General features: G+C 34.4%; 2 protein-coding genes across 3 annotated transcripts in view; one reads left to right on the forward strand and one right to left on the reverse strand.

The window, feature by feature from the left end:
• The window catches only part of pkn2a (protein kinase N2a), a 62,292-nt gene extending 55,471 nt beyond the window's left edge, over positions 1-6,821 (forward strand). Inside the window, exons 21-23 of one of the 2 annotated variants that reach the window (XR_012391544.1) lie at positions 4,415-4,495; positions 4,601-5,203; positions 5,419-6,821. Coding sequence is in view for 1 of the 2 variants with exons in the window: in XM_695612.11 (XP_700704.3) it covers positions 4,415-4,495; positions 4,601-4,804 (285 nt within the window). In the remaining variant the exon portion in view is untranslated. Of the gene's footprint in view, positions 1-4,414; positions 4,496-4,600 lie in introns of both variants that reach the window. The other variant, XM_695612.11, reaches the window with a different exon arrangement.
• A 956-nt stretch (positions 6,822-7,777) lies between these two features.
• On the reverse strand, positions 7,778-19,952 carry gtf2b (general transcription factor IIB). The gene is given in 7 exon segments (NM_199697.1): positions 7,778-8,489; positions 10,866-11,147; positions 13,222-13,351; positions 14,053-14,199; positions 16,739-16,872; positions 16,970-17,076; positions 19,897-19,952. Coding segments are annotated over 7 exon segments (951 nt in total). The 5' UTR covers positions 19,914-19,952; the 3' UTR covers positions 7,778-8,355.
• Positions 19,953-20,619: the final 667 nt, after the last annotated feature.

Consider the following 20,619-nt stretch of genomic DNA (forward strand, 5'->3'; position numbering starts at 1 on the left):
AAGAAGAATAACAATATTGCAAACTCAACATAAAAAAATTCAATAAAAAGAGAAAGTTTACCCAAAAAAAAACAATTGTCGCTCACTGTTGACTTGTTTGGGATTCTTTTTTCTGTTGAACACAAAAGAAGATATTTTGAAAAAACTTTTTTTGTATTTGTTTTTTCTATGTCAGTGGTTACCAATTAGTTTTTTCAATGTCAGTGGTTACCAGTTTTCAACATTTTTTAAAATGTCTTTTTTTGTGTTTGACAAAAAAAAAAAAAAGAAACAAGTCAGGGGTGAGTAAATGATGACCAAATGTTCTTTTTTGGGGTGAACTGTCGCTTTAACAGCTTTGAGGTAAAGAACTACAATCCCAAGAAACATTGTGAATGACACAATCAAAATCAAAACAACAGCGAATTACACAAGTATTTTTAAATAAAAATTAAAGATGTTGGTTGTCTTTCAAAATCAGCTGTTTCATTCGGAGTGCTTTGATCCACTGAAACATAGTCTGATTACATTATTAAAAATAAATGATCAGGTTACATTATTGAATTTACACCATGCAGTTTAGAACCAGTAACAGACTACAGAAGGAACAAATATTACGTAGAAGTCGTATTTGTCAGAAAAATTGTGGCTACTAATAGTGCTAAAAACAAAACAAAACACAAATTCTACAGTATAGGGGAATTACCAACCTACTTTACACATGACGTCACACGGGTTCAACCCCGCATACCTGTTGCAAAAGCAAACATGTTGTGTTGTGTGGTAGGATGCCAAATCGAACGTCCAAAAATAGAAAACTTCAATTTTACCGTACACACCACACTGCTTTCAGTGCCAACCGCAAACATCTTTGGCTTCAACCTTTAGAGAAGCTAAATGGAGTGAGGACCTAATAAAAATGGCTGGACTCTGCAGTTCTCATGTTATATCAGGAAAGTTCACGCTATGCTGAATCATACACATTACTCTTTTTTGATTGCAGCAATGATTTCAGCAAAAACAGTTAAATATGGTGAATTAAACTGCGGACACTAAACACTTAGAATGAAATGTCACATACCCTGCCGTACAGGTGTGGTTCACTGTCAGAATGCAGTAGTTTTGCTTGTTGATGATTACTCAGGCTTTGTACAGTTCCGTCTTCTTTCCTTTTCCTTGGCTAGGCAGAACCTCAGTTTTTAACACTACAAAATGTTGAATCTGGTGATCATGGAACATTATTTCTTGCACATGACCACACAGAACAACATTATTGGCATCCAAAGACTTGTAACTTCTAACCTTTAACTTCTCTTTTGTCAAATCTCTTAGAGTTTTAATGAGGTAGTTGTATATTTGGGGCTGGATGCTTGGCCATTTCGTCTTATCCAATATCATTTGGGAGGGTGCTATCGCAAATGGACCTGTCAGACAAATGCCGCTCACTTTAACATTCATTTTGCCAAATAGTTTGTGACCCAGTGATAAGCACAGTTGTTGTAATACGCTGGAAGCATTATGTAAATATTGTATATAACATGTAATCAATTTAACATATCTCTAATGCAACAACAAACTCTGTACCGCATCGGATGTCAATCCCTTGCTTTAAATACTACCAGCCCTATTTTTTTTCTGCAACCTCGATGCACGCACATCCTGAATGTTTACAAACTGGTAATTTGTCTATATTGTAATATTTTGTAGTATTTGTGATATTATAATTAGGCCTGTCACAATAATCAGTATTTCGACTTATCGCACAACACATGGCCATGAAATCAATCTTTTTAGTGATGTATTTATCAATAATATATATTATACACTTTATCTGATTGCGCAACATCGCTCTATCTATTTTGGATGTGTAAGTGTCAGTATGGTTAAAAAACACCAGAGTATTTACTATAATGACTATAGTATATTTTCATGTGTGTGTCTGACGACTGAAAATAGATCTGGTTGCAGATAGCGCAGCCTCGGTTACTTTTTACCTTTTTTTGTTAACATTTATTATTATTTATTTAGGAAATGCGTTTTCACATTCTGATTCCAATGCCTTAATATTAGACCGTTAAAATGACCATAATTAAATTACATATTCTTAAGAATGAAATATTATGTATTATTTGGAAGAGTGTGATGACATTGTGATGATATTATATTGTTATTCCTGCATTTTATTATGATGAGTGGCATAAAATGGCTTTACAATGTCAATACTTTGTTTAACGCAATTAATTCTGGTAATATATCATAGAACAAAAAATAGTTATCGTTACAGGCCTACTGATAATGCTAAAATATGTGACGTTCTAGAAAACACAGTAATAATTTACATTTTGGCACATTGTGAATAAGTTCAAATAAAATATAAATAAAAAATGTAAATTTTTTGGTTGCTACCTGCTTGTTAAGACGTGAAATATCGGTGACGTATGGAATACTGTTTCTGGGTCCAAGCTGCTACTCATTTAAATAGAGATATTATTTGTTTATGGCCACTTTTTAGTCATATCACAGTTTAAAGTTAATTTTATATCAAATCTTAGTGTACTCAACAGTCTCTGAACTTGCTGCATCACAAATACCAAAATTTCAACAATTTATAAAAAATGAATCACTTTCTGGTCAACTGATATTAGGCATGGATATATATATATATATATATATATATATATATATATATATATATATGATCATAATTTTCAAAAGTATTATATCACTTTGTAAAGATTTATTGTTACCATTTGATGAGTCTCCCCATACAGTTTGATAGAGTGGACCCGGAAGCCGCTTCGCGTCACACTTAACAAGCGGATACTGCAAAAATTGTGACAAATTGTGCAAAATGATTAACCAATATGCAGAAATGAGTTCAACAAAAGCCTGGCTGATGAACTATCTCAGAGCTTACAAAAGATCTGCCTTTTAAAGTTTATATGTATATATATATGTATATATATGTATGTATGTATGTATCTATATATATATATATATATATATATATATATATATATATATATATATATATATATATATATATATATATATATATATATATATATATATACATACAGGGTTAGTACAGTCATGGAAAACCTAGAAAAGAATTGGAATGTAATTTTGAAATGGCATTTTCCAGGAAAATAAACCCACAAAAGTTTGGAAAAGTTATTGAAATTGTTTAATGAATATTTTTATATTTGAATATGCAGTGCATCCGGAAAGTATTCATAGCTCTTCAGTTTTTCCACATTTTTTAATGTTACAGCCTTATTCCAAAATGTATTAAATTAATTTATTTCCTCAAAATTCTACACGCAATACCCTATAATGATGGAAAAATGTGGGAAAAGTTTTTTTGAAATCGTTGCAAATTTATTAAAAATAAAAAAGCTGGAAAAATCACATGTACAGAAGTATTCACAGCCTTTGCCATGAAGCTCTAAATTGAGCTCAGATACATTCTGTTTTCACTGATCATTCTTGAGATGTTTCAGCAGCTTAATTGGAGTTCACCTGTGGTAAATTCAGTTGATTGGACATGATTTGAAAAGGCATACGCCTCTCTGTATAAGGTCCCAGGGTTGACAGTGCATGTCAAAGCACAAACCAAGCATGAAGACAAAGGAATTGTCTGTAGACCTTCAAGACAGGATTTTCTCGAGGCACAAGGCTGGGGAAGGTTACAGAAAAATTTCAGCTGCTCTCAAAGTTCCAATGAGCACAGTGGCCTCCATCAATAACCCGATTGTCACTCTGTCTGAGCTCCAGCGTTCTTCTGTGAAGAGAGGAGAAAATGTGGAGAAGGACAACCATCTGTGCAGCAATCTTCAGTGGCTTCACAACAACTCTGTGAATGTCCTTGAGTGGCCCAGCCAGAGCCCAGACCTAAATCCTATTGAACATCTCTGGAGAGATCTGAAAATGGCTGTACACCGTTGCTTCCCATCGAGAGCTTGAGAGGTACTGCAAAGAAGAATGGGCAAAAATTCCCTAAGACAGGTGTGCCAAGTTAGTGTATCATATTCAAAAACACTTGAGGCTGTAACTGCTCAATACTTTGTTGATGCACCTTAGCAGCAAAAGCTGAGAATACCTCTGTACATGTGATTTTTCAGGTTTTTTATTTTTAATTAATTTGCAACAATTTCAAAAAATCTTTTTTCACATTGCCATTATGGGGAATTGTGTGTAGAATTGAGAAAATAAATCAATTGAATCCATTTTGCAGTAAGGCTGTAACATAAAGAAATGTGGAAAAACTGAAGCGCTATGAAGACTTTCTGGATGCACTGTGCATTTTGGCTACTAATTTTTAGACTGTTATCATAAGTTTTTTAGATTAGCTCCAGAAATTATACATTTGAAGAAGACAATAAGTGCTGTAAGGTTTGTGTCTTATATATTTGATATTTTATATTGTTTGCAGTTGTTAAGAAGGAATCCAGAGAGACGGCTTGGAGCTGCTGAACGAGATGCAGAAGATGTGAAGAAACATCTGTTCTTCAGAGTAAGTTCAGAAGAAACATCTGGCTGCATCTTTTCAGTTATTCCAATCTCTGTTTCCGCCTCTCACTCTCTGAATAAAACATCATTCCTACCTTATGTCTTCCAGGATATTGACTGGGACGGATTATTAGCAAAGAAAGTAAAGCCACCATTTGTACCCACGATTCAATGCTCCAGTGACGTTAGTAACTTTGATGATGAATTTACCTCAGAGGCTCCAGTGCTGACGCCACCCAGAGAACCGCGGCCATTAAACCAGCACGAGCAGGACCTGTTCACTGACTTTGACTACATCGCAGACTGGTGTTAGCCATATGCTTGGCATCCCCTTCCTCTCCACAAACACACACACTTGCAGAAAATGTGAATCAGACCTTTTGCAGATCTCCCTATTTCGCTGTCAGTGTTATTTTAGATCCCCTTTTCAGTTTTAACATGAAGAAACTTTTATTTTTTTAATAAGTGTTGCCTGTATATTCGGGTTCAATTAATTAACCCATTTTATCAGAAATGATTGGAGCTAAGCACTATGGAGGACGAAACCTGCTAAACTTAAATGAATAAATATACAAATATTTAAATAAATGAGTAAACAAATCCATAAATTCCTGCATTAAATAAATACATATGCAAATAAATCAATAAATGCATATAAAAGTCCACAAATTCCTACTTAAGTAAATATATAAATAGTTAATAGTGTGGGCAGGTAAATATTTAAACGAATTACTTAAATGTTGGGGGAGTAAGAAAATGTTTGAGTTCTTGAACGTAGTTGCGTATTTACGTTCCTCAGCTCAACATGCTAATGAGAGGCTGTCTGTCAATCATCAAAAGGCGGTCAAAAAAAAAAATTAATGCAAATTTTCTTTAACGATTAGCCAATTATGGCATAAAGACCGCCTTCTGATGATTGACAGGCAGCCTCTCATTAGCATGTTGGCCTGGGGAAAAGTAAATACACAACCACGTTCAGGAAATCAAAAAACGTTTGAAAGGGAGGGCATTGTCTTCTTCCTCCAACATTCGTGTACTTTGTTATTATTGACCTGCATGCATTATTAATGATTTAATTATGCAGGAATTTGTGGAATTTTATATACACTTAATTATTTGCATATTTATTTTTAATTATGCAGGAATTTATTTAAATATATTTACTCATTTGTTTATATATTTGCATATTTAATTGTTTGTTTTTGCAGGTTTCGCCCTTCATAAATCACTGACTGAACACGAAAATAACCATCTGTTGTTCAGTGTAGTTTTGAGCATGTGAATTATGACTCATTGACGCCCCCTAGTGTTGTGGAAGTCACTAGGGTCACATTAAAGGGATAGTTCACCCTAAATATACTCCAACCTTTGAGTTTCTTTCTTGTGTTGAATACAAAAGAAAGATATTTTGAAGTAAGCCGAAAGCTGGTCATACTTTCATAGTAGGAAAAACAAATCCTATGGAACTCATTGGTTATTACTGGTTTTCAGCCTTATTCAAAATATGATCTTTTGTGTTTAAACAAAACTCTTAACAGGTTTGTGACAAATGAAGGGTCAGAAAATGATGGCAGAACTTAGTTCTTTGTGAACTATCCCTTTTAACACAGTCACACTGGGGATGATGAGCCTTGATTTAGGTGTTTTTTGTGTGTGTTAGAAGCATTTACAGTGTGACTGGTTTAAAAAAAAGTCTCTCAAATGTCTGTGTTCCTTATTTTAAAGCCATAGGCTGAGATCATGGTATCTGATACTTTGTATCTCATCCACTGAATGTACAGTTTGCCACCATTACCAAAACATCTAGCCATTTTCTACATAATGCAATCCATACTCTTCCCTACAGTGAATATTAATCTACAAAGAACTCTGTGCTCTGAAACATGAAATGTCTTTAATTCAGTAAATTATTTCTTTTTTTATTTGCTTTTTAACCAGACTTAAGCTGTCAATGGATTTATGCTGCCTTTTAAAAGTTCATGCTCAGTGTGTTTTTGAAAGAGTTTTTCTTTTGAGGACTGGAGAACAAATAGCTGATAACATTCAGCGTTGCCATCTAAGGACAGGGTTCCCATGCTTTTTGAAAGTGCTTGATTTTAAGAAATATGAATTCAAGGACTTAAACGTACATCCTTGAAAGTGCTTGAATTGAAAGTTTATGGTGTTATTTCAACAATTGTTCTCTGTTGATTTTAAATGGAACAAAACAAACATAGAAGCTCTTAATTGAAAACTCTTAAATTTAAATCATACACTTGAACTGACAAATAATGCATTTGAATATTGCCAGTATAAATTCAACAAATTGTATTAAAGTTCTTTGAATATGACTTTTAAAGGGCTGTTTAAAATGGTCGACCTTCAAAACATCATCATCATGAAATTTTAATGTAAATAATAAGTGTAAGTGAAATGTTAAGTCAGGAGGGACTTTCAGGGCACTACATATGCTGGGGGTGTGAATCACAAAGGTGATATTGGTGATTTAAAAAGTCCTTGAATTTGGTGTCCATGAAAGAGCAAGTTAATGTCCTTTTATTATTAATAATAACAAATGCAGCCTTTGTGCATGGGGAAACTCTCAAAAACAAAAATCATACTGAGCAGAATTTTCAAATGGTAGTGTGTGACAGGCAATAACATTACCTCAGTTGTTAAAGAGAAAGTTCACCCAAAAATAAAACATCTACTCATGTACATTGGTTCCAAACCTACCAAAACTGGTATCTACTGACATCCATAGTAGGAAAAAAGACTATAGATGCCAATGGCCAAGAGAAGAAACTCAAGCACAATTAAAGGTGAGTAAATGACGACAGAACTTTCATTTCTGGGTGAACTGTCTTTTAACATTAGCTCTAGTTGTTCCCTACTGAAATTCATCCATTAAAAAAAAGCTCATAACTAGTGGATGAGACTTGATAGACTGGAATCCATGCTAGACACCAAATATCCTGAATATACTCACTCAGAAATGGGTCTGAAGCTTCATATGTGTAAAAAGCAATCCAACCTGAGGGCTAGTTTGAGGTCTGGTGTGTTATATAGGCGACACTACATAAACACTATCAAGCTGGAAGCACTACTTTTTGTCTAAAATATCCATGTTTTATCTAAATTGTGGGAAAATGATGATGTAAAAAGGTTTTCTATGTGTTTGAGCATGAGGTCTCCAATGGTACAGTCACAAGTTTGACTTGGCAACGGTGTAAATAACAGGTTTTGCTACAAACTGTCAGCCATCGTGAATGCAAAAAATTAAATGTTTATTATGGAAAGTCATGAGTCTCTTTGTAAATGGTTTATTGCCACTTCAAAAAGGATTCTGTGGTGTTTCGTGAAATCTTTTAGAACAACTGAGCTGCAAATACAGGAACAGAAACACTAACAGAAACCATATTCCCCTCAAGAAACGAAAAAAGAGAGGGGGAAATAAAACCATTTGTGAGCTACACGCTTTCAAATCTCAAGGTAAACCTGTAAACCTTCTTAGGGGTGTTTCCCAGACGTTCACCATGCTTTTCTGAAAAGCATTTATTATTTAAGTTACTAAATAGAATCCAAACAAGCTAACAAAATCATTTCCTACAAAAGAAAATGTTACAGTAAGAAATATGCCTAGTCGCAACCACCAATCGAATTCTCACTTGGACATATGTACAATATATATACACACAAATGAAAGTACAGCCTGCAAACTGCGTTTATCTTGGAATGTGTCTTCTGTACTTTGTTGAATCCCTGCCGTCGTCTTTTTAAAAAACTCCAGCCTTCGCAGGGAAGAGCAAACGTTGCGAATTTCAAAGAGAGAAGGGCAAAAATTCTGAAAGTACAAAGAGCGGGTGAGCGAGGGGCACGTGGTGTTCACAGCTGAGGCAGTTTATCCACTGGTGTGTCGAACTTGAAGTCGGGAGGAAAGAGATCAGCGGCGCGAGGGTAGATGAGACGGTAGGACTGGCGGATGGTCACGTCTGCCACTCCAGCGATGTCTCCAATCTCTGCACGGTAAAAAAATGAAACCCATTTATTAAGGACGTTAAGCTTGGTTTCACACCACAAACAAATGGAACACTATTTGTTTCTACACTAGCAAACAATGTCAATGTATTTATTTTAAAGAACCAGTAACACCATACTATTTGTTTTTCAATTGGCCTTTTTTAATCAATGCTTGTGGTCTAATATGTTTCAATGACTTATGCTAAGCAAAGCTAAAGTTGATTCTGCCAGATTTGGAGATCGGCTGAATGAATAATAAAAAAAAAACAATGCAAAAATTTTACTGTTATTACTTATTTTAAACTCTACAGTTGTAAAATTAGCCTGTTTCCAAAAAGTGGAGAGTTCCTTCCTTTAAGCATGAATATTGTTTGTCTTATGATTCTCATTTTACAAAGACAAAAAAAAAAAAAAACTAAAAAAATTTGGAGAAATCATAATTGTACTAAATCTATGCACTAAAACCAAATGTTTTTCCAGATATTCTTTTTTTTTCCGGCTTGTTTGTTTATTAATCTAGGGTCGCAACAGCGGAATGAACCGCCAACTTATCCAGCATATGTTTTTACGCAGCGGATGCCATTCCACCTGCAACCCATCTCTGGGAAACATCCATACACACTTACACACTACGGACAATTTAGCCTACCCAATTCACCTGTACCACATGTCTTTGGACTGTGGGGGAAACCAGAGCACCCGGAGGAAACTCACGCAAACGCAAGGAGGACAAGCAAACTACACACAGAAACTCCAACTGCCCCAGCCGAGGCTCGAACCAGCGACCTTCTTGCTGTGAGGCAACAGCACTACGCTACTGCGTCGCCTAGATATATACATTTTTTTTTAAAGTAGATGAGAAATTCAATGTGTGAGTCTTGTGTATTTAAATGGATTTGATTGGTTGTTAGTGTTTATCGTTTATCAGCTAGTAAAAATATTGTGGAAGGTTTGGTTTCTCTGCATCATCATTATAGCTGTGGTCTGAACTCCTGCCATTGGTTTACATTTTATATGTCATTTAACAGACACATTTAGGAAGGTTAGGTAGGGAAAAGGGATTTTTTTTTAAATGTTAGAATGTTGTCAAGTGCCTGCAGAAGAGAAGGATTTTCATTTGCCATTTGAATGTTACCAGTGAATCAGCAGTTCATATGGGACTGGAAAGATCATTTCAAAGGCAAGTAACAGCATAAAAAAAAGTTCTGTAATGTAGGGGTGTAACGGTTCAAGTTGATCAAGGATCACAACCCATAATTCGGAACATACGTGGCCCGCGGATTAATGCATTTGATTTACTTGTAGATTAATTCTAAATTTGAAACGATCATTGAGAGATTCCCTCTCGTGACATCCAAATCACATGTATGAAAGCATTTAGTCTTTTCTGTAAAACACAATGATAATGAAAGAAGTTGGGGTGGGTTTTTCAGAAATTGGGATCTGGTGGGTTTCATTAAAAGTCACTACTTGTTTAACCCACATTAATACATTCAGTGTAAGCTGCACGATTAATCATTAAAAGATTGAAATCTCAACACTCATGCAACATATATTATGAATGATGGTGATTTGCATATATTTATTAATCCTTCCAATCGCTGCATTCAAATCTGTGTTTGAAAATCACAAAAATCAAGAGTATTGTCTTTTGAGTTATGAAGTTACAAACAATCAAATAACACAGTAGTACTGGTATAACAGTTTAGACATAATCACTGATGTTTATGGAAAGATTAAAATCACCTTCATATTCATTTAATTTGAGGCTCCAAAATGAAAGCTGTAGGCAGTAATTACATTTACCCAATAGGTGGCGACCAGAAAACAGTAGCCATGAAAAATATTTCACAAGTTTTATGAGTGAATAACTGAATCATTTATTGAAAATGAGACTAAAATAAACATGGGTTGTACAAATTATAATGTTAGATTTATAAATTTAGTGTTATCAGCAACATTAGTAGTAACCATGATTTTTTTCACAGATATTTTACTATTTATTTTTATTTAGCAGATTATTTCTTCATTTTATTTTTAATAAAATTACAGGTTCCATGTTCTGTTTAACACCAATAGTCTCTTGAGGTGCTGTTTTTGTAATAAATGCAAAGAAAATGACATTTGTCTGCTCCCCTTTTTGGCTGATCGGAAAAATGGTCCGAATATGTGACTAAAAAAAACAATGTGATATAAACTCTGAGATTTTTGATGCACTACTAGAAAGTGATTTAGCGTCTCTCTGTGAGGGCCAACACTCACTTACTGACCAAAGGAGGTTCTACATTCAGAACAACTTTTTGAAAAGTATACGTATTCTTATTTTTATAGTTAACATCTTTGGTGTGAACTGGCCTTCACATGTTTTTTCTTACCTTTCTGTGTCTTCTTCTCGGCAGATGCTTGAGATGCCATATAAATGGCTGCGGCCGCCACTGAGATAGGACTGCGACCTGGAACCAAATCCAGTTCCACGGCCTTTCTGGCAATGTAAGTGGCCGCCATTTGCACCTGTTTAGGCAAACCCAAGTTGGAGCAGAAACGTGACATGAAATCACCAGTTGTGATGAGATCCACACTCGTCTCCAGAGCCTTCAAGATTAGCTTGAAGCAGCGACCAATCTCCTTCTTTGAGATCCGAGACACTGCGCAGATTTCTGGAGTGGAGGGACATATGAATTATACATTAACACAAAATGAAATTGATTATAAAATATTTATAATATTTCAATATACAAATCCAATTGGTCTTTTTCACAGTTGTAGTTAACCCTGGGTTATTCTAAAGCTTGCGCAAACTGAATAATGGGTTAATAAATTATTTGCTGAAAGTTTTTTGTTTATCCACAAAATGATTTTACACTGCATATTCCTAAAGCATGGTGTCTCTGTCATTGATTCGACAATATTGTCATATTTAGAGTTGTATATTTATATACGGACAACTGCAATCTTTTTTTTTCTTGACTTTTGGACTATATATTTTCCAATCACTGTGCGATATTTTTCCCCTTACATGCTAAAAATGTACAACACACAGTTACATTGTATATGAGCAGGAGTCTGAAACCTGGCCCACGGGCCATTTGCGGCCCCCCTCCTCCTTCCTCCAGCCCGTAACTGACGTCAAAAATATCACAAGATTCGTCCCAACAAAACATATATTTTTGAATCCCAATCGCTGTTGAGCAGTCGAATAAAGACACTTGTGGTTTTGACCCCCCACCTACTGGACATTTAAAATGCTATACTATATATTAGGTGTTACTTTTGTTTTTTCTCAGCGTGCGGTCGAGAGTAAAATGCAGATTATTCCTGGGGCTGAGTTAAACGTTGAAATATGTCTGTAAGCTCTCTGTTTTTACTCGAGCTGTATTTTTGTAAATATTCAAAGGTCGTTAGATTATAATCAGTTTTATACCGCCTGCATTTTGTTGTACAAACACCTCTTCATGGCTAATACGTCATGCTGATGGTGTAAATATGACAATTTTGCTGATATTTTATTCAAGTGGTCTCATTAATAGATATTCCTAATATGCATATTAAGATTTGTATAAAATATGTGCATTAGTAAAGTTTTACTGCTGGCTGAATTGAACAAGCTAAAATAACTGTGAATATATACTTTTCCCCTTTTTGTTGTAGTTTAAAAAAAAAGAAAGACAACAAGGTAAAGTCAACAAGGTTTGCCAAACTGTTGATCTGCTGTCTTATGATACGTGTTAAACTTTTGGTTAAGCAAAAAGTGATTGGGATATAATTAAAATTATAATTATTAATATTATTAAATTGTAGTATTTACATAGCAGTTTAAACTACCTCTTCAATATGTACAACAAGAATAAAAAAAAGAACTTTGATACTCTGGGGAAGAACATCTGAGTGCATCAATTACATCAGGTTTCCACTTTTGTCTTGTACTTGAATGTTAAAATGGCCCACCGATGAATTGTCAGTCACTGATATGGCCCTACCAGTTTGAACTTGAGAACACTGTATATGAGGTTTGTGAGGCTGAGCTCTACTAATGTTAACCCACCTTCTTAATTTCAAATGTAAAACATACTTTAGATTAAAAATTGGGCTTAGAATAACAAAAAGCCAAAAATTGAGGTAACTTGCATAATCCCAAACCTAAAGCATGTCATTTTAGCTCCACTAGCCTCCCGGAATCAGTTTCACAACCAAAAGGTTTTCCAGCAAACTCCTTCTACCTTCCATTGGTCACACAAACAAATAAACTCATTCTATTAAAGTGCACATTTTAGCAGCCTTGGTCCTTTGTTCTATTATTAGTTTCAAGTTTGTGACCTAAAAAATAAATGGATATACATACATTAACTCATTAAAGTACCCTTCTTTTTTCGCTTATTTAATTTTAAACATGATTATAAGCTTATGATTATTATGATTATGACTGAATTAACATGAACAGATGTGTTCAATAAAAGCATATTTAAGTCATTAGCATTTTAAAAATTTATTTATCTATGGAAAAAATTTACGGGATTTTTACTTATGATGCTTAAACAAAGCAATGCTTTGATAGCCAGATGGAGACACAATGTTTGTGGCTTTGCACCCCACAATTAACTTAGAAATTATACAAAATAGAAACCAGCATCTTAACGCAAAAAAAAGACATTCTTCACCTTTAATGATAAAAACACATTAGAATCATTAATGCAATGGTGCAGATTAGTCAGTGAAAGAGTATGCAGGTTTTACCTTTAAATGTTCTTGGGACGCCCTCCTGTCTGCATGCGATGTAGAGGCAGGCTGAAGCAATAGCATCATTACTTCTGCCTTTCAGACTCTTCTGTTCATAAACCTGTTTGAACAAGTTGTTTGTTCGATCCTGTGACAAAAAACACAATTCAATTCAAACAGATTTTCAACAGAGCAAACTTTTGGGATGACTTTTTTACTTTTGGGAAACCCCAAATTTGAAACCTCAAAGTTAGCCACCATCATCATAAGGGCCATGTTGTGAAAAAAGCATATAAAAGAGGGAATATCATCAAAGATTAATAAATAGAGACAGACTAAAGTGAATGTAAAATAATGATTTGCCCATTTTGTTTTAATTTACACACTATCATGTTTAGTTTGTCATGTCACAATATAGAGGGCATCTGTTTTATAGCCAATCATTCTGAAAAACAACTCTTCATTGTGATCAATAACTTCAATCTTTTACATGCACAATATCTCTCACGTTGTCCCTCAAGGTTCTGTTCTTGGACCTCTTTTTTTCAGCATTTATTTCTATTTATGTATTTATATAGTCATATTATCTGTGGTCATGTTCTCAACTACCATTGTTGTTGGTGCACTGTCCTATTTTATTATCTCTCTGTATAGTGACCTTGAGTTAGCGTAGAGCACTTTATAAATAAACTTTAAACAAACCTTATTTAGGTTACTTCATTATTGCTATTATAACCTAAAATAAAACTATTACATTGAAATAAAATGCCATATATTGTGTTACAAGCTTCCGAGCTAAATTAAACTGCAACCAGATTATTCTCTAATTCAACAACAACAGACACTCACAATAATGTTCCTGGGGAGGTTGATCCTGTCAGCCATGGTGGTGATCTCTTTGAAGGCATTGAGCATGGCTCGATCAGAGCTGCTCATGGTTCTCCGATTCTGGTACTTGGAATTTCCAAACTCATCAAAGCTTGCCGCACCTGTTCCCTGACATTTCAGAAGGAAAAATATTTTAAAATACTTGTGAGAACATACATTTATAAATCAAACTTTCAAAATTAAAAAGTCAGTACAATAAGTCAAATTAAGTCCCTTAAAAAGCAAGAAATTTTACTCAGCGGCCATCTTTGAGATGCCTCCCGGGCAGCATGCTTGGGCATTCTGTTTAAATGGGGAAACATCAAATTCTCCAAAATTGCTTGCTAAGCTTACGATTAAATTTCAAATTAGGAAAAAACAATAAAATCTTAAGCTTCATTTCTAAATGTTTAAATCACACAAAATCTGCAGAAATTTACATCTGGTCCTAGCCTCTCTCCCAGAGAATCCTCAGGCTATAGCGATCGCTTATTGGCTCTTGTACTTGCAGACGGGGCTTCATTCGCCATATTGACCATTACACTTTTCCCAATTCAAAACTATGTCTTGTCATAGTGGCATGTCTTGTGTATTCTATAGTCTTTAATAAAGTATGACTGGAACTACTAATCCCTAAACATCAAAAATGTCTGATAATGAAAAACAAGACAATAAATTTGACTATGAATTAATTATGTCAGGGAGTGGAAAACATTCAACAATACAGCAGCAAATAATTAATATTTATGGATAACATGAATAAGACATATAGCCAAGAAATCCCATTGAGGTGCTGCAGATAAAGTGCATGACTAAAGTTGAATGTTTAAAGAGAATGCTTTATACTGTGTTTTCAAACAAACTAATAATTCTTAGGAAACAAACTTGCTGTTAATGTGCTCATCTTCAGGCCATCCGTGAAATGGGTACATTTTTCTGGTCAGTAGATCGTTACAAAAGATTTCCAGTGAAACTGTGTTTCTGATTCATAAAATGCAAGTCAACAGCTGCTGAAACTTTGAGACTCAAAAAGAAAACGAAAAAAATATGAACTGAAACTATTGGTCTGTGCAGGAAACTGAACATTCTTTATAACATTATGACCTTTAATCCACAGCCTCAGGCAAAGGGTAATTCAAGTCTTTTCTGCAACCTGGTTTGTTCAGTTTGTTTCCTGTTCAAATAACTGTTTGTTTACATAATTGCACATTAACAATACATTTAAATTATCATATAAGTAATTAAAATGTTAAAGCACCCATTGATGTTATTGATATTCATAAAGTGTAAAGTAAATACACTAATCCTCATGGAGCCACCTTTTCATATAGACTTTTTTCTTAGAATGCAAAATTAACCATTTTCCTTTGCGTGTATGGCCAAGGAGGATGCTAAGAACTTACAAAAGAGTCACATTCAGACAGCTTTGAAGTCATAGTTTTAATCTATTTTACTTGCTTTTATTGTATTTGAACCAATACTGGTGTCGATCAGGCCCTCCTCCTGGACTGTTTATTTAGAAAATTTGATAAAAGGGATCTAAAGGGATGGAAAACAACTGCTGCGAGGTATATTTCTCTTGCTGTTAGATGGCATCGTGCCGTTTAAATGAAGCCCTGTCATCACTAAAGTCAACATTTTCTATTTTTTTCAAATATACAACCAAGCCAAACAAACGTAATTCTTTAAAATGTTAAACACATTAATTGAATGAGTGGCACAAAGTGAAAATAAAGAGGCATTTTGAAATTGCAGGAAACGCATATCGTGGTACATACTTCACTACACAAACTAACTAAACGAAACATAACTGCTCCTGATTAGAATCAACATGCAAAACAGCCAGAATACTATCAGTAACAGATTTTTATTGATTTTTTTTGGAAATTGCATGACTTGCATACCTGCTAGTTTCATGCCAGTAATATGGTTGCTCTTTATAATGCAGTGAGGTATCGTCTGTGTGTGTGTGTGTGTGTGTTTGCATTGAGGAGCTGCAGAGTACATTATAACAGCTGACAGGTCGAGAACACTGACCCTATGTTTTAGCATCTGACCTAATGGTAGACACTAAATTAGGAGAACATTTTTCTCTTGCACATGAACTGCATCTGACAGAAGTATAACGGCTTTAACACACGTCTTTCTTTCAAAATTAAAGTACCGCATCACAAAAACACTCCGTAGGCCACTAAAAACAGTATTGACACCCAGTTGAGAAACGCTGCTCTAGCTGATAACAATTCTTAACGGAAGTTCTAAGCACCCAACCATAAGGCGCTGGTCACAATGGTGCCCGCCATGCAGCAACGAAGAAAAAGGTCTTTAAACCAGGATAAACCATAATCATTTCTAATTTATGGATTGATTTAAGTTTTCACCTAAAACAATGGGAAAGCAGTTTTTTAACATTACCCCCAAATCTTGCATATTATAGCCTAATGGATATGACGACTATTTTTGTTTTCATGCACCGAGTTGCACATTGTCTGGACTGCTACCCTGGTCAGGCCCAGGACATTAATAAATACTTATTATAATCAATTATTTTTTAAACTATAACACTTTAATCATTGCTTATATCAAGATTTCTTTCCAGACAGTCAAGACAATAAAAGAAAAAAATACAGATACTTTTTTTAATAATCATTAGTGGATAAATCCCTACCTTGCTGATCATGGTAGTGAGGTCTCCTCCATTGAGAAGAGGGTTTTGAGCATCGCCAACACGAGACGGATCTTTGGTTGCCTTCTCATTGGAGAACGTTCTCCACTCTGACCCCACATCAATTACACGGTCTCCTGCCATAGAAAGCGAAGGCGCGTTCATTGTCTTACTGTTTACATTAGTGATGAAAACATCCAGCTGTATAATTCAGAAGCAGGTTGAAACTCATACCTACTACAAGGCCACATTCAGGACAGATCATGTCTCCTGCCCTGTAGTCCTCCACCAGCAGGGCATCGGGGTGATTCGGGCATTGCACTTTGGGAAGAGAGTCTCCACTGAGAAATACAAAATTCAGATCTCAGAGGTCAGAAAAAAACACTTTTAAAGAGTATTGACATTTGATATAAATTGCTTGCCAGTAGATTTAGATACAGAAAAACATTTTAGGCATGCTCAGATGATCATTTTTATAGAAATAAAATCTAGTGAAAATAGCTGGGAAGGAATATCAGGAGAAGAACCATCTAATGTCACTTCATTGTAGGACTGCACAATATTCAAAACATCTAGCAATGCAATATATATTTTTTTTATTTTGTGATATGAATACAATTTCACCAGATAACTTAAAAATCTCTATTTGGAAAGAAAGTATAATGTTAAATCGATTGGGATGATTCTGCAGTGGGAGTGCATCTCTATAAAATCTAATAAACAATTTATAAACTTTTTAGGGTCCCCCGACACATGTTCGATGTGGGCTGTGCTATTGCATTTCTGTATTTATTTCATGCATAACAATCTCTAAATATAATCAGGAAAAAGTGTTTCATCATTTTCAGAGTCTAACAGTATTCAAGTAAAGTAACTGAAAGATAAAAATAATTTAATAAAATTAATCATTGTTAAAGTTACAAATGGTACAATTTATTGTGCCTGAATGCTTTAAAGGTCATAATACAATCACAGGCATCAACAACACATCAAAATTATGAATTATAATCCAGACTCAACATTGTGTATGCTCGCGATGTGACTATTGCGAATGATCATATTGCGATATCGATGCTGAAATTATATATTGTGTAACCCCTACTTCACTGGCATTGTTTTCAATTTTAATTATTTTTTTAAGTTATAACAGTTTAAAAGTCTAGTAATAACCCCAGTAACTATTCTGGAGTTTTCCAATTAACATTTCAATCAGTTATTAAGTGTACATGAATGATTTAATTCACCATTTTGCTCATTTATGCTGCATCTAAAATATAATGAAAGATATTTTTTTAACTTTCATTATTTTACTACTGCACTATACTGATTTTCTTAGGCGCATGTGCTTTTCCATAAAACTATAAAATAAAAATCAATAGGCTAAAATACTTCTCTCTTTGTTGTAATTGAAATATTTTTCAACAACAATAAAACTGAAGCAAAATGACTAATATTCGCTTACAAGCTTTTATCTTCTATATTTGAAAGCCAAAATGTCACTGAACATCCAACTGCAGTTCTCTTAGATAGATTGATTACAGTGTATAACCGTAAAAAATGCAACTAATGAATAATCATGACCATGCTATTTAAGTACAGTTAGTTTTATATTTAGTTTGCACACTCTGACTTTCTCTTTAATTATATAATCTCAATGAAGTATCATCAACATGATTGAAATAGTGAAATCATATTAGCAGCCAATGACTATGAACGCACAACATTGTTCACAATCAAGTAAATAGGGTTAATGTTGTACTGAATTCATATTTACAAGCAGTTTCAGTCTGTATAATCAAAGTAGAGTGGTAAACAACAGAACAAGTGGTCACTGTTCAAATATAAACAAATGTGTGAATAGGCATGAGAAGATAACCGGTTTCAAGGTTTACAGCAGTTAGGAAAAGTCAAGGTTTTAATACTGCTAAAATGTTCTGTTATACCATTGCTATGGTATATGTAAGGTTTTTCGACTCCAACTGCATTTTTTTTTTATAAATCTGTTTTTGAAACTAATGAAGACAGCAGAAATCAATGATTTAACTGTTTAGCCTTACATGTTTACTGTTCCAAAATATAGTACAAGCCTTTAAAAATTTTTTTTTTTCTTTTTTACCCAAACATTTAAAAAGACCTTATTTTAGAGCAGTAATCACAATACTGTGATCCAATAAAACTGTGGTAATTTTATCCAAGGTTATCATATACCATCAGAAACTTATATTGGCCCATGCCTATGTGCGAGTATAAAACCAATTATACCTCAATCCTATAGCTAACTAAGTTACATGACATGAAAAATAATTCTAAACTCTCAGTCTTAATTACCAACGATTTTAACATCAACAAATACTATTCTTAACTTTAATAAGGCATTAGCCTAATTTTCAGAGAACTGCTATGAACCACAAACAATTGTATGTTCAACTATTATGATAAAGACAATAAATATTAACACCAAAAAGAATTAAGTTCATTAGGCTCATTGTGATCTTAGATAATCCATAAGCTAATGTTAATTGATGAAGGTATTTGTAAAGTAACTCTACACCACAAAACACCTTATTCAAAAGCAAATTATTATTTTTATTTGATTATTTTATACAAAAGAAAACATTGAAACTGACCCATAAAAACTTCCCGTTTCTGTTCAAATACAACATCTACAGTAGTGAAAAAGCCTAAAAAACGAAGGCATTAACTAGAATAAATGATTGTTTATTATTGGCATAAATTATTAAATAAGAACAATAATTTGTCACTACACCAGGCAAGACTTCCTGAGTTGTTGATGTGGAGCAGTTAGCGCTGTTAGCTCTCTGATGACTGTTGCTCGGTTCACATTTGACAAGCATTTCAAGCCTCCACAAAGACCTGAGACAACAACCCTGACGACTCGTCTTTTAACGTTATTTACAGCTCCAGCAGCTGTCGCTTTGTCTCGTTTCACATGATACGAAAACACAAACAACGTGCGCTAGCAGAAAATGACAGCGTTCGTGTTTTCCTGAGGCTTTCATACGCGTCACAGCGACAACAAACAGCTAATAAAAGCCCAGAGAGCACAGCGGATAGAATCAAAGCTCATCTATAACGTGCGTTTACAGACCGATATCAGACAGACAGAGAAGCGATAGAAAACCATCAGAAATGAAACCAACCGGCTCGTTGACGCCATACTGTTTCTGTCTGTTGTCCACGGCAGTGACTCTCTGGTGAACACAATGGACGCCCGCTACCTCTATTTATAGGTTTTGTAGGTCACGTGTACAAAGAAAGAACGGGGTGCAACAAGGTTCAATTTTTCACATTTTTGATTCGACAAAACTTATTCATGTTCCCCCATTTGTAGTTTTTTTAGATACATGTCGTATTTTCATTAAGTTTGTCTGCGTTTTGAATTAAAACATGTACGTTATATGTTTCTATAAAAAATATCTCCTTGGATTCACGATGCATAATGTTTGGCTAAAACATAATTTCTGTTTTATTCTGTGATGGTTGGCATTTCGTCCAAATTTTAAGAAAAAGTAGGCTAGCTAAAAGGTGACATATTCATATTCATTTTAGACATCACAGCAACAAGGCAGTACCAATGTAACAAACAATTGTTATTCTGAAAATGATTCATGATAAATAGAGCTCTTAATGACAGATGTTTTTTTTTTAATTGGGAAAGAATGTTATCAGACCTTTTTAGAGTAATGTGATAACAGCATTTTTCTAAAACTCACACATAATAAGTTCAGCAAAACAAGTGGTCTTTTAATTTGTTCCACATATTGTTTCCTTAACATTGTAAGTTGAAGCAAACTGTAAACCCTGTCGAAAGAAAACAGCATATGATGGTGTTTGATGCTGGTATGCTGGTTTCAGTGCTGGTT

Source organism: Danio rerio, chromosome 2 (assembly GCF_049306965.1).
Source record: "Danio rerio strain Tuebingen ecotype United States chromosome 2, GRCz12tu, whole genome shotgun sequence".
NCBI classification, from domain to species: Eukaryota; Metazoa; Chordata; class Actinopteri; order Cypriniformes; family Danionidae; genus Danio; species Danio rerio.